Here is a 13,516-nt window from a genome sequence, read left to right as displayed (position 1 = left end):
CAAGGGATTTCCAGAGAAAATTACAGGCCAGAGTAAGACTGTATTCTTTTAGAGAAGGACAAACTAAGAGACCTGCTGAGAAGTAGCTTGCTAATGATCACATGGCAGGTCTTGGGTAGAGCCAGGAATAAAACTGGTATCTCATGACTCTTCCTTCCATAGACCCTGCTGCCTCTCTCCTTGTCTGAATCATCTTTTGGTTCAACTCCCAAAAAGAAAATGTGGATACTTGTTCAGATTTAGTAACCTCTGCATCTTTTTAAAATTACCTTTTTATTGACAGATAATAGTATATCTTTATGGAGGTAAAGTGTGATGTTTTGAACCATTTTATGCATTGTGTATTGATTGGCTCAGGATGCTTAGCTTATCCCATAGCATTTCCTTGTTATGAGACCAATACAATACATTATTGTTAACTGTACTCACCCTCTGTGTGAAGGACCATTAGAATTTATTTTTCCTATCTGATTATGGCCTTGTACCCATTAACCCTATCCCTGCCTCTCCAGTACCCTCCCTGGCCTCTACCACTTTACCATCAGAATTTGTCCAAACTGCTTTGACATTATGAGATATATATATATATATATATATATATATATATATACACACATACATACAGCATTGCTACCCTTCTGGGAAGGGTACTCATCCAGTTGGAGATACATGAACAAAATACTGCAACCTTCTTGGTTTTCATTGTTTGAGGATACAGTGGGAACTGGTTGTTAATCATGGAAATAATATGTGTGTAGGAAGAAGATGTTCATCTGTAGTTCTCACTGAGCAGCCCTCGCGGAAACAGTTGCCTGAAATATATATCTGGCTTCAGACTTCTGAGGCTTTTCTGGGCATTTGTTGCAAAGATTTCTAGTAGTTTTCCAGGGACTTGCCCCAAAATATGTAGTTTTACAATTTAATTAAGTTCTAAATATTGGCTGGGATTGAGTGAATGTTGTCTAATGGCTAGATACCTCAAATGAGCCCATTAATTATTGTTAATTTTTTAGTCTTCATCCAACTTGTACTTTCCTATAGAGTCTAATTGTTGGGGAATTCTGAGTTGCTGTTGCTAAAAGAGGTGGAACTTTTGACTGGGAGAGTAGGCTCACAGCCCTGTTTCTATCCAGTGGAATCTCAGAGGCCACATAACATCTTCCAAAACAAAGCCAGATCATATCTCTAAGCTTTCAAAATCATGTTTCAGAAAATTAGACTAGTTCTTGTGTTTTTGCTTTGTTCTAGCAGCCTATCAGAGCTGAATTTGCTCCTGGGTGGTGTTTGTCCTGTGTTTCCCATATATTCAAAGGAAAATTTTCCTTTCTATCATCCTCAAATGTATGAACTGCTAAGCAAAGTATTGCTTTTGTTCTGTGACTCAATCACCTTTAGGTCTCAGTCATTATGAGTTAAAATTTCCAGCTATGGAATATTAGGGAGGTATTTAAGGTATGTATTCTGGAACAGAACTGGTAAGGGTTCTTCATTGTGGTTCCTGTACAAAATATCAGTGAACATTTCTAAAACAAGAAAGGTATTCATGAGTACAAGACTTATCTCTCTGTCTGATGGAGATGGCTCAAGAAAAGCCATGTTTGGAGGCAGAAAGATATGCTAGATGATCTGCCTATATCCAGTGTAAACACACAACTTAGTTATGGCTCACAAATGGCAACCACAAATTCTCCTTTTTTCTTAGGCCTTCAAAGTTCTTCCAGTGAGAATGTCTTCAGTCCATGAAAATTTCTCAAAGTAGGCCTTTTGTGTGAGGGATGTTTTCTCAGCTTTCCAAGCTCAGGGTCACTCAGATAACTAGTTCTCATTGCATCAAGATGGTCAGGGAAAGATTATAGCTACTTCAGTGGTTCAAGGGTCCTTGTGTTCATTTATGTTTTCCTCTCTAGAAAGACCACATTTAGATGCCTTCCCTGAAATTCATTCCATCCTTCTAATCCCATTAAGTCACTTGCCTGGGGTTCTCTGCAATCACCGAGCCCTATACAGAAATGTGGTCTCAGGCTCACAGAGAACCTTTCTCTTGGAAACACAACTTCCATTCTCTTCAGAGTTCAGTGTAGATTCTTTCATGGATGCAGCTCTGCTGATACCCAGGGAGGTATTTTGCTGGGGAGGGGATATACCTGTTTTTTGGTGCATCACTGTGACCAGGCCTTGACACCATTCTACAGTCTGTACAGCAGGCTGCCAAACGAGGTAAATGGTGCCTTTCCGTCTTCACCCTTATCTTTCGGAACACGTAGGTCCTATTGAAGTGGAGGCTCATTAAACTCCAAGTCAAAAGAGCTCTGTGTCCTACAGCAACCACGGTATTCTCTCATTCAAAGAGAGTCTCCCCACCCCCTACCAATTTAACCTCATTGGAGAGTTTCAACGGATGCCTGGCATATACTCTCACAAGGCTAAAGGCAGCCCAGGCTTCTGGCTGGCTGCTGTCTTATGAGAATCCAGAATTGAAGCCATCGCTTGGGTAATTGTTTTGGGGATGGTGGGAAAAAGGCCTTGGCAAGATCAAAGAGGGAAGATGCTGGGGGAGGGTGGTTACTGAGCAGAGAGTGCACAGGAAAGGATACAGCAGAATGTGGGAGGGCTGGCAGAAAAATCTAGTGAGCCTTGTTCTTTGGATTTACACTAGAATGAAAGCCATAGAGATTCAGGAAGAAGGGGCCCAAGTGTTAACCTTTTCATCCAGTAGCTGCTGGATGATTTGATCATCCCATCAGTAGCTCTTGCTGGAGTACTGAGAACATTTTCCAGAGCCCTTTGCCATTCCACCCTGTTCTCCCAAACTTCCTAATCTTGTTTTACTCCATTTCCACCATTCTTAAGGCTGATATTTCTTCCTTATTTCTAGGTCCCATTCTACTTTATGTGTTTTTCCTCTCCTTTTGGGGAGTGGGAGTATTAAAGATGCATAAGTTTCTGCTACTGGACTTACCTATTAGTACCATACCTAGTCTTCTTCCCAATAGGGAAACATGTCTTAAGCATAGACATTTATACGTCTAATGCTAAAAAATAATTTTCAAACAATAGGATATTGTTGGTGAAGGTAAAATTTACAAGTGGTCATAATGGCTTATAGATTTGGATGGAAGTTCTGCCGGTGTGAATTCTATGTGCATTTAGAGTATTGATAGGATTCAGATGAAGTTTGTATCACCCTGGCATCTTCCAGGGTGTTCTGCTGATGAATCGTGGATTTATTTGATGGGCACTTCATCGAAGGATGTCACGTCTCATATTTATGACAGTGTATTTGTTTTGTAGTAGGTATGACTTCATCTAATACGCTAGCAAATAAGCAAGCAAGAAATCATGTCCCCATCTTCAATAGAGATGGAGTGACCTCTCTGAGATCAATTCTTTCAGTCTTATGATTCTGGCTTTTTAAATTCCCAAGTTGGAAATCTTATGGATTTTTCTTTAGTCTTCTTTATAACATGAGTTCTGTTCCCCATAGAACAAGTTTTTAGAGGTGGCATTTTGCTCTTCAATTCTTTTAATATCCACCCGAGGACCACAGCCTCTTGGCAATGAACAGAGGCAGCATACTAACAACAGGGTAGTGTTACCAAATTGCTTAAGTGTAAAAACTTACTTGGAGCCAAAGGCTCCAGGGTAAGACTAAATCAGATCAAACTAAAATCACCAAAGGCTGTCGTGGAGTAACATAGAAAGTACAGTTATGCTGGTGAAACTGTAAATATTAGGCAGTAGAAGGGAAGAGGCAAATCAGCCATAATGAAGGCACTGGATTTAGTTCTGTGTTATTAGCCTCACTGCCCTTCAGATGGAGTGTTTGTATATGTGGGTGTTTATCCAACTAGTATTAATAGTTTGTCCCCTCTACTTGCCCATCTGTATTTTTTAATCTTTAAAAATATTTACAGATATTTTACTTTATATCTCTAGGAACCTTGCAAGTGTTATCTTTCAGCAGATTAGGAAATTAAAGTACAAACAGATTAGACCATACAGTTAGCGATAAATCTAGGGGAAAACTCAAGATACTTAATCCTGTTCTTTGTCCACCAGTGAATAAATGATAGAGTTAATGATTAAGTCACTTCTTTGGAAATGGCTGAGACAAATGGTTCTCTTTAGGAGCCCTAGACATGATTTTGTATATAGCTATCCTTTAAAAAATAAGTTTGAAAGACACCCACAGTTGTTGGAAGGAGGAAAGGGATGTCATCACGTGGTATTCATTGCAGGGATCAGATTTTCCTGAGTCAGAAGCAGGTTAAGGAATCTGCCAAATGCTTGGGAACAGGTTCAAATTATTACAGAAGTGTGATGGAAAAATATGATTGATTGAGCTCAAGACTATTTGCCTTATTCTTTAATAGGTTGCCTTCCAGCTGCTCTTTCTCCTTTTTTACGATTCCCTTTTGAAAACTTATCTCTGAATAGGAAAGATTTAAAACACTTATCTTGACTTGGCCAAGCAAAGTAAATACATTTGTGAAGGTGTGTGTTTATTATTTGTATATTTGCAGTGTTGTGGCTAATCTAGACTATGCTCATTTTTGTTCTTTTCTATAACAGTTATTTAATATTATCTGGTCACCAAGAATGTAGACCAGTGAACTAGAACTAGAAGAGAGCTATCAAGGGAAATGGTAGGGACCTGCCCTTATATATGATTGAAGGTATACTGATCTCCAATGTAGCAGGGACTTTGTCTTACTTCCCACTACATTACTTTTGCTCTCAAAGGTAGACTAGGGACTGATACATAATAAACATCAGGTAAATTTCTGGTGAATAAATGAATCCACACATGAATAAAATATTTTAAAATGACTGAAAGTATATTCATGATGAAAAGCTTTCATGAAAAGCAGCAATCAAGGTCAGGAAAGATTATTTCAAAGAACTCTTGGAGAGTTTAGTGATTTTGTGAGGAAGAATAAGGAAATGATCAGACTAATATAAGGTTTGATAATTTGTATAGTAGACACGGTACGATTTTAAGGCAGTAAGAACCTAGAGCATCAACAAAGGCATTTTAAATGGCCATACCAAAGCTTGAAATGGGATAGTGTGACAGTAGACTGGGTAATGAATCAAAATGCATTAAGCAATTTGAGAAATAAAAGAGAAAGAACAGCTTTGGTCTAAAAAGTATAGGAGGTGGTGTAAAGTTACTTTGGATATTGGAAATACCTAATACTAATGGAATGGAAGTGCTAACAGTAATTGCTTTTATTCTTAAATAAGATAGTACCATGATATCCTACTTCTGGAAGTCTTTTATAGCACCTGTATATAAGATGCATTGACTGAATGTGCAAAACATGAGTGTATAGATGGGGAGAGCAACTGAAAGAACTGTTAAGTTGGTATTGTAATAATTTAGTTGTGAAATAAAGATTTAAATTATTCATATTGGCTATGGAAATGAGAATAAAAGAGATGTTGATTAGAATTAAGACATAGTGATAGTTGGATATGGTGGTCAAAGAAAGTGGGAAGAATAATAATTCTAAGATTCTGAAACTGGAAAATGGGTAAAGTGATGATGTTGACTGAACCATCAAAAGGATAATATTTGGGGGAAAGTTGAAAGCAGTCCTAGGGCATGTTAAATTTTCACAGTGAGACTTCTTGCAGTCAGGTAGGGATCTGTGACTAAAGACACTATGAGAACATTAAAGTATGAATATAATCTCTTGTTAAAAGTGTGGTATAAAGGAGCTGTCCTGTAGTGCTAAAGTGTTGAGCAAATTTTCTCAACCTTGGCATTAATGACATTTGGGACTGGATAAATCTTTGATGATAGCGAGAGGCAGGGACTATTTAGTATTATAAGATATTTATCAACACTCCCGGTTTTTATCCATGAGTAGCAACCATAAATGGCTATGGCCACCATAAATGTCTCCATACATTGCTTAATGTCCCCTGCAAATGGGGACATTCATTACCCAGTCTACTGTCACACTATCCCATTTCCAGCTTTGGTATGGCCATTTAAAATGCCTTTGTTGATGCTCTAGGTTCTTACTGCCTTAAAATTCTACCATGTCTACTATACAAATTCTCAACCCCTAGTTGAGAATCATTGGTATAGAGACACAAAAAGTAAACTATCTTAGATTGGATCTTTGAAGTACAGTAAGAGTAGGGCCAGTGGGTTGGGGGAGAAGGTGGATCTAAAAATCAAGACAAAGAGTAAGAATAGTTTGAGGAATCATATTTAGAGAACATAGATTTAGGGAAAGGAAGGGAAGGGAGTCTTTTTAACAAGTTTTTGAAAATTGGCATTTGGTTAAAAAAATTGAATGGATGAATGATTTCCACCACTCACTGAATATCCATGGGGGAATTTGGTTGAAATGATGGATTTACTTGGAATTTTCCTAGGGGCTCATGGTTACAAGTCTTGATTAGAAACCCAGAGTGACTGATCTGTGGTTTTGAAAACTCATTTTCCACATGAAGGCCTGAGCCATTACCATGGCTTTGGGAATTTTCACATGAACCTTTACTTCCTTGAACACTGAAGACAGAAAAATCAATCATCTAAGATCCTATGGAGAGTATACATATTACACGGTCTGAGTCTTGTGTGTGTACACACACACACACACACACACACACACACACACACTAAAGCACAACTTATGTTTTTACCTCCAAGAATGTTCTTATACAGAATTCTAGGATGCTCTTTGCCTTGTCCTCTTGGATAGTGGTAAGTGTTGAGGGTGTCAAAGGGACTCCTAGATACACAAAACATTTAGGAGTTCAAAGACCTTTAGAGGGTTGAATTATCTGTGTAACCCTGTGTGTGTGTGTGTGTGTGTGTGTGTGTGTTTGAGAGAGAGAGAGAGAAAGTGTTATTGAGAAATGCTTACAGGGAAAGTATGATGACAATAGTTTGAACAGAGATCATCACCATTCCTCATAATGCTTCATCAAGCTATGTTTTATTTTTATTTTTTTTAACTTCTTGAAACCTCATGGGGTTGAAGGAGAGAATGTTATGTCCCAAAGCAGTGAGGGGTGAAACAGCAAAAGTTATTTGGGAACCATACTGATGTATCAATTATGAAAAGATGATGAAGCGAGGTAAGGTAGGAAGACCATTCGCTAGGGAAGACAGATAACACACAAGAAGAATCAACATGAATACACACACAGCTGTGGCAGTCCTTTTCAAATGAAGTTGGTAGAACCCTAATACCTAATACATACAACACATAATAGAGGAGCCAGTGAATGCAACCCATCTGCCATGGTAGCCCCTTAAGCACCTCAGCAAAACACTAAAACTCTGAAATACAGTTTGAAAACCTTTCTAGGAAGTGGCAAATTTTTCTGTAAAGAACTAGATAGTAAATAGTTTCAATTTAATGGACCATGCAGTTTCTGTTCAATTGCAACTGCTCAGTTCAGCCATTGTTCCTGGAAGACAGCCATCAACAAAATGTAACTCATTTTGCTGGTATGGAACCTACAATTCTCCAGAGCTTCAATTGGCTTGCTGTTTTGGTTTGCTGACTCCTGAAACCCCCTACATTCCTTTTAACAAGTGGATACTCTGAAGCTGAGAACAGGGAAGCAAGTTTTGTTAATTGCAGAACTAAGACTAGAATCCAAGTCACCTGAGAGCCACCTTGTTACCTTTTCCTTTCATTGTGCTGTCAAATAGAAATTTTTGTTATGTATGTCTATATGGACCACAGTTAAATACTTTCTTTGTCATGAAGTGGAAGTATTTCTCCCACATAATGCTATTTTGGAAAGAATATGGTGTGTGTGTGTGTGTGTATTATTTTATTTACTTTTTGGTACCGGGGATTGAACTCAGGGACACTTAACCACTGAGCCACATCCCCAGGCCTTTTTTATATTTTATTTAGACAGGGTCTTGCTAAGTTGCTTAGGGCCTCACTAAGTTGTTGAGGATAGCAGCGGAGTTAAACAGTATAGATCTTTGTTGGATATATCTATAAGGTCTTGCATTGGTAAATCTAAGAGTTGTCCTTTTTTGTTTTGTTTTTTTTTTTTGGTTCCACAGATTGAACCCAAGGGTGCCTAACCAGTAAGCCACATCCCCAGCCCTTTTAATTTATTTTTGAGGTAGAATCTTACTAGGATGCTTATAGTCTCACTAAGTTGCTGAGGCTGGTATCAAACCTGTAATTCTCCTGCCTCAGCCTCCTGAGCTGCTGGGATTACAGGCATGCACCATTACACCCAGATAGAATTGTCCTTTTCTATCCTGACATATCTAGGCATTAAGTATTTCTGAGGTGATCATGGAGTTTTTGGGTGAGCTATACTTTTTCTTTTTCTAAAGAGGAGGTGTAAGAATTATGCTGGTAACAATGGTCCTGGTACCTTGTGAAGAATAATCCCAGTGGTAAACTGTAATGGGATTTTTCTTAGCCTGTTCTATGGAATTTGTCTGACCTGCATGACCATCTTCAGGGCACTCAGAGAACTCCCTGGGCCTTAATTGATTTACCCTTCCATGTGGTTGGCTCAGTGACTTCTCTTATTAAGGTTTTTTTTTGTTACAATATTTAGGTTTCCTTTTTCAAGAAAGGAAGAACATGAGAAATCCACATGGCTCTAGATTGCTTGTTTTTCAGTTTTCTTAGCTTACATTGCAGTACTTTGCCATCAAGGCAAGAACTGCATGCTATCTAAGTTTAATTGCCTTTAAGTATAACTGCTGTAAGCCTTCATAATTATGGTTAACATTCTTCACATTAATGTTGCACTGCTCCCTTAGGGTTTTCAGAGTGATTCACAAATAAATGCATTCAACTTTAAATAGCTCGCGAGGATTATAGAACCCCAAAGGTGAAGGATAGAGAATGTTTCCTGCTGTCCAATTATTCAAAGCTTAGCAAATAGGAAGGCAGAGGCATCCATGACCTTAAAATTTTGGTTGCCCTGGTCAATGTTGTTACAAGTAGTCACGTATCCCAAGAAAGAAAAGTTTAAACTTACTGAGAGAAAGAGCATGATGATTTTGTTTATTTTATTTCCTAGGAAAAAATCTAATGGATAAAAAAATATCTAGGCTTAGAATTTGTTTCAACTGGTTTATAAGATTAGATTTAACAAGGCCTAGAATCAAAGGGAATGTCAAGAAAGTCTGGAAAATAAATTAATTTTGTTTTCCAGTTACCTGGGCAAAGCATAGCACAGGTCTGGTAGGAAAATATAAGATAAGTTTCTTTTCACCTGCAGAAAGTTCAGCAATTCTAAATTTGGGGAAGGGACAGGTATAACACAAGGAGCATGTCCTCACCAGTCCACATCAATATTGTCTGAATGGAAATTCTAGGGAGTGGCAGTTTGGAATCATGACCACAAAGGAGTTGTCTGGTCTCTGCAGTGGGGGATTCAGATTGGTCCTTTGCCTTGGCCCCAGCTAAATGGACACGGGTAATGCTGGTTGGGTGGGTAATTTCTTACATTGCAATTATCTACCTAGGTAGCTCAAGGGCTTGGGGGAACTTGTTGAAAAGTCAGAATTAAATTCCTGAATTTAATTCAGGTTATTGATAACATTTTCAACTGAAGTCTTAACAGTGACGGTCTATCTCCCTAACTTTAGCTTCCATGAGAGTGGTGACAGAGATGCCCCACTTGGAAGAATTTCCTCTTTAGAAAGAGTCTACTAGTTGATTTATTAGCATTGAGGGGTATCACAAAGGTATTCTGAGAAGTGTAATCTGTTCTTATGCAAACAAGGTGGCAAAGCTGTTCTTTCCTCTATCTTCTTGGGTGTCGAGTTCTTTTTAAAGAACTGTGAGGCCCTCCTCATTCCTTCATTCCTGTGGAGCCATGATTTGACTTATGAGTTACATGGGTACAAATAATTCACTTTATTATTCCCAGTTTGTTTCTACTTTTACTTTTGTATATGAAATATAGGCTTGCAAAAATGAAGAACTGTGTTTGACTTGGGCATAGTTTGATTGATTGATTTGAATCTTTAGGAATCTTTGAAGGTCCCAGAATAAAAAGTTGAGAGGCTATAGTACAGAGTCATCAATTCAGGCTCATGAGATAGAAATCTCAAATAATCTTGGTCTTTAATAAAGAATGAGTAGTCCTGGTCAATGGGGATACTAAAAACTTGAACCATTGGTTCGTAGCTTCCTTTTGAGAAGCAGAAGAAACTTTCTAGGAAAGTGATGATGATAACTTATATTGAGAACTTATCAGAGACAGACTTCAAAAAGATAATTCTGGCCTCCTTATAGTTGCAGACTTTCTTACCTAGAAATGGAACAGCAGTATACAATGAGATGGGTTTCCTTTTCATACCAAATTAAACCTTTCTTCCCAAAGAGTCCCCCTACTCCCTTTTTAGCACTTCTTTACACTAACAACTAAAATAAGCTATACCTTCCTCAAGAACATTCTGGTTGAGAGTGAAGAAGAAGAGCAGAGGCAAGAACATCCATTAAGTGGGTACCTGAAAAACTTGCCAAGACATGCTGTACTTAAGGGAGTAGACTTAGGGAAGACATAGAGATGGGGAAGGAGAAGGAGATTAAAGAGGGGCTCCTGATTCCATTCCCTTTTTGTATTCTCTGTATGAGAAATATAAATCAGCCTGCTGCACATCACAAAGGACTTTATCATTCGTTTCTTTTTAGAGCTGGATTCTAGGACAGGAAGGGAGCTAAACACTGCAGGGATCTGCATAACTGACTTTGTTGCCTTCTTTACTTCCATCTTGCAAATCTCCCCATCTGGGATTTCCAGCTGAAAAAGAAGCAAGTGTATGTAGATAAAGTGGAGAAGATGCAGCAGGCCCTTGTACAGCTCCAGGCAGCATGTGAGAAACGTGAGCAGCTGGAGCACCGACTCCGGACACGACTGGAAAGGGAACTGGAATCCCTCCGAATTCAGCAGGTATGAAGAATCTAATAAAGATGGGGTGCAGGGGGAGAGGGAAAAGGGAGAAAGGGAGAAGGAAATAGATGATTTGTGGTTATTTTTCAGTTGGCATTTGGCATGAACAAAAAAGCAAATATTTGCTCATCTTTACGTTTTTTGCCCCACATACCTCGCTGAAGGCTACCTCCCCATTATAAATAGAATGCCTGCTTCCTTAGCTTCCTATTCCTATTCCAGCAATCCCCCACCATCTCCAGTAGTAGGGATTGAATCCAGGACCCCATGCATGCTACTTAAGTGCTTTTCCACTGGGCTTCATCCTCAGACCTTCTCATTTTTTTTTTTTTTAATTTTGGGGCAGGGACTTGCTAAATTGTTGAGGTCCTCACTAAGTTGCTGAAGTTGGCCTCAGGCTTGTGATCCTTCTGTCTCAGCCTCCCAAGTCTCTGGGATTGCATGGATGAGCCACCGTGCCTGGCTCCAGCAAAATTCTTAATGCTTCTTATGATCTTGCACCTTTTATTTTTCATAGGAACCAAAACAGTAGGCCCTGTAAGAAGTGAAACTACTATACAAATAGACTCTGAGACATTTTAGAATTAGAAATGGTCTTCAGAAATCACCTGGCCTCAACTTTAGAGGAGAGAAAAATCAATATCCAGAAAAGATTGTATGACTCACAAAAGATCACAGAAGTTAGGGGCAAGTTAGCAACTAAATCCTAGATTTTTGAAATCCCTATTCCTGCCAACTAATTGGCTGGGATGGCAGTTTTCACCCTATTGATCCACTTTTTGAGTATCGTGACATTTATACATGGCAGGCTCTTTTTCTGACCAAAGGAGTCTCACATTCAAGTCCAAATCCCACGGTCTGAAGAGAAGATCTGAATTCCCCTTTCTTCTTTCTGAATCAGAATCCAAACTAGAAACTGAGAATGTAGCTCAGGGTAAGAACACTTCCTTGGCATGCACGAGGCCCTGGGTTCAATCCCCTGTACAACCAAAGGAAAAAGAAATTCAAGCTGAAGTTGCTTGAAGTAGCCTTTCTTCAAGTGGAACTTGGACACTGTGTTTCTTTCTCTTGTTAATCTGAGGGGTCTTGGTATCTCCCTCAACAGCGCCAGGGCAACTCTCAGCCTACCAATGTTTCAGAATACAATGCCACTGCCCTGATGGAGCTCCTTCGGGAAAAGGAGGAGAGAATTCTGGCCCTGGAAGCTGATATGACAAAGTGGGAACAGAAGTATTTGGAGGAGAATGTGATGAGACATTTTGCTCTGGATGCAGCAGCAACCGTGGCTGCTCAGAGGTGAGGAGGTGGTTGAGAGGGCCACTGCTTGAAGTGGGTGATTGCTAAGAACTGACAGATAACTAATTCATACATTTTCCAGTATATGATTTTCTCTGATACTCTAGTCTTTCCTCCAGTTTTCTTCTGAAGTGTGTGATTTTTTTTTTTCATCTGGGGTTATGCAGGGACTGAATGGCTTCGGGGACAGAGGGTCGGGAATTTGAAAATCAAAGTTTTATGGACTTACTAGAATAATAGTAGCACTTGCCTCAGAAGCCAGGAAAATTACAGATGGGATCGGCTAAATATTTGTACACCTCCCTCCCCAGAGCCACTTTCTCTCAGCCACATGTGCACACTGTTTAGCCCTAGGGCTGGAATGAAACCCCCCTTCAGAGAAATGCCACTCAGAAGCTAAATGTCACTCAGTAGTGGCTGCTGCCATTTGATAGCTCTGGTTCGTCCTGGGTATGTTAAAGGCTGTGCTGAACATGAATCCATCCCTGCCCTTTGAGAAGGTCTATATTTGAAGGCCACATTCTCTGTGTGCTTAAGATCATCACATGTGAGCAGTCCCATTCCATCTGGTACCAGGGAGAAAGTGGCGGGAGGATTTTGGTTTCAATTTTTTATTTGTCCTCCTTTATATATTATAAAAACTAAATTATTGGCCTTTGGAGGAAATAGTTGTTCTTATAAACAACTTATAGTTTGTCTTGCTGCTCTTCATTATCATCAGTTGAAAAAGAAGGAAAGAACAACAAAAACTCAGTTCAGGTTCAGTTCAGGTGATGATTTTGGTCATGTTGATAATAGCTCCTGATTTGGAGTTGGGTATCAAAGGTGTGCTATGGCATATTGCTCCTAGATAGATTTCTATCCAGAAAGTTTTTAAAAGCCACAGTGTTCTTAACACTTCAGTATGTGGTAAGCCAATAGAGCCTAGAAAAATGCCCATCAGACTTTGGGCTGCAATATATGTGTGGAATGGGAAAATGGATACATTTATTTTTGAGTACTTCTCATGCCTGATCAGATGGGATAGGACATCAGTGCTTAAGGAATTGTACTGGTGCTTTGTCAAACTCACTCCTTATTCTCTAGGAAAATACCTTACGTCTCTCTAATGTAACCAGCTTGCTTTCAGATAGTCCCTATATAGACCTTTAATAGATAGAAGCTACCAATGGCTTGATTTTAACATTCCCTGGCTTTGTTTCTTGAGAAAGACTTGCTCAGTACATTCCAGGTACCCCAGCTGTGCCAGAAGATGGTCGTAAGGTTTGTAGGCAGATTCAAAGAACAATTAAGTATCATTTTA

At 39.2% G+C, this 13,516-nt stretch overlaps 1 protein-coding gene across 5 annotated transcripts in view; it reads left to right on the top strand.

Annotated features, from left to right (window-relative positions):
* Window positions 1–13,516, top strand: part of Amot (angiomotin) — a 67,718-nt gene that overhangs the window by 39,478 nt on the left and 14,724 nt on the right. For all 5 annotated transcript variants that reach the window (XM_058571661.1, XM_046420844.2, XM_046420845.1 and 2 more), the window contains 2 exons: window positions 10,768–10,917; window positions 12,023–12,213. In XM_058571661.1, coding sequence (XP_058427644.1) covers window positions 10,768–10,917; window positions 12,023–12,213 — 341 coding nt within the window. The remainder of the gene's footprint in view (window positions 1–10,767; window positions 10,918–12,022; window positions 12,214–13,516) is intronic.

This window comes from Marmota monax, unplaced genomic scaffold, assembly GCF_021218885.2.
Source record: "Marmota monax isolate L192 unplaced genomic scaffold, Marmota_monax_Labrador192_F-V1.1 WCK01_AAM20220418_F8-fsc00050, whole genome shotgun sequence".
Lineage (NCBI taxonomy): Eukaryota > Metazoa > Chordata > Mammalia > Rodentia > Sciuridae > Marmota > Marmota monax.
This window is presented reverse-complemented; position numbering and strand designations above follow the sequence as displayed.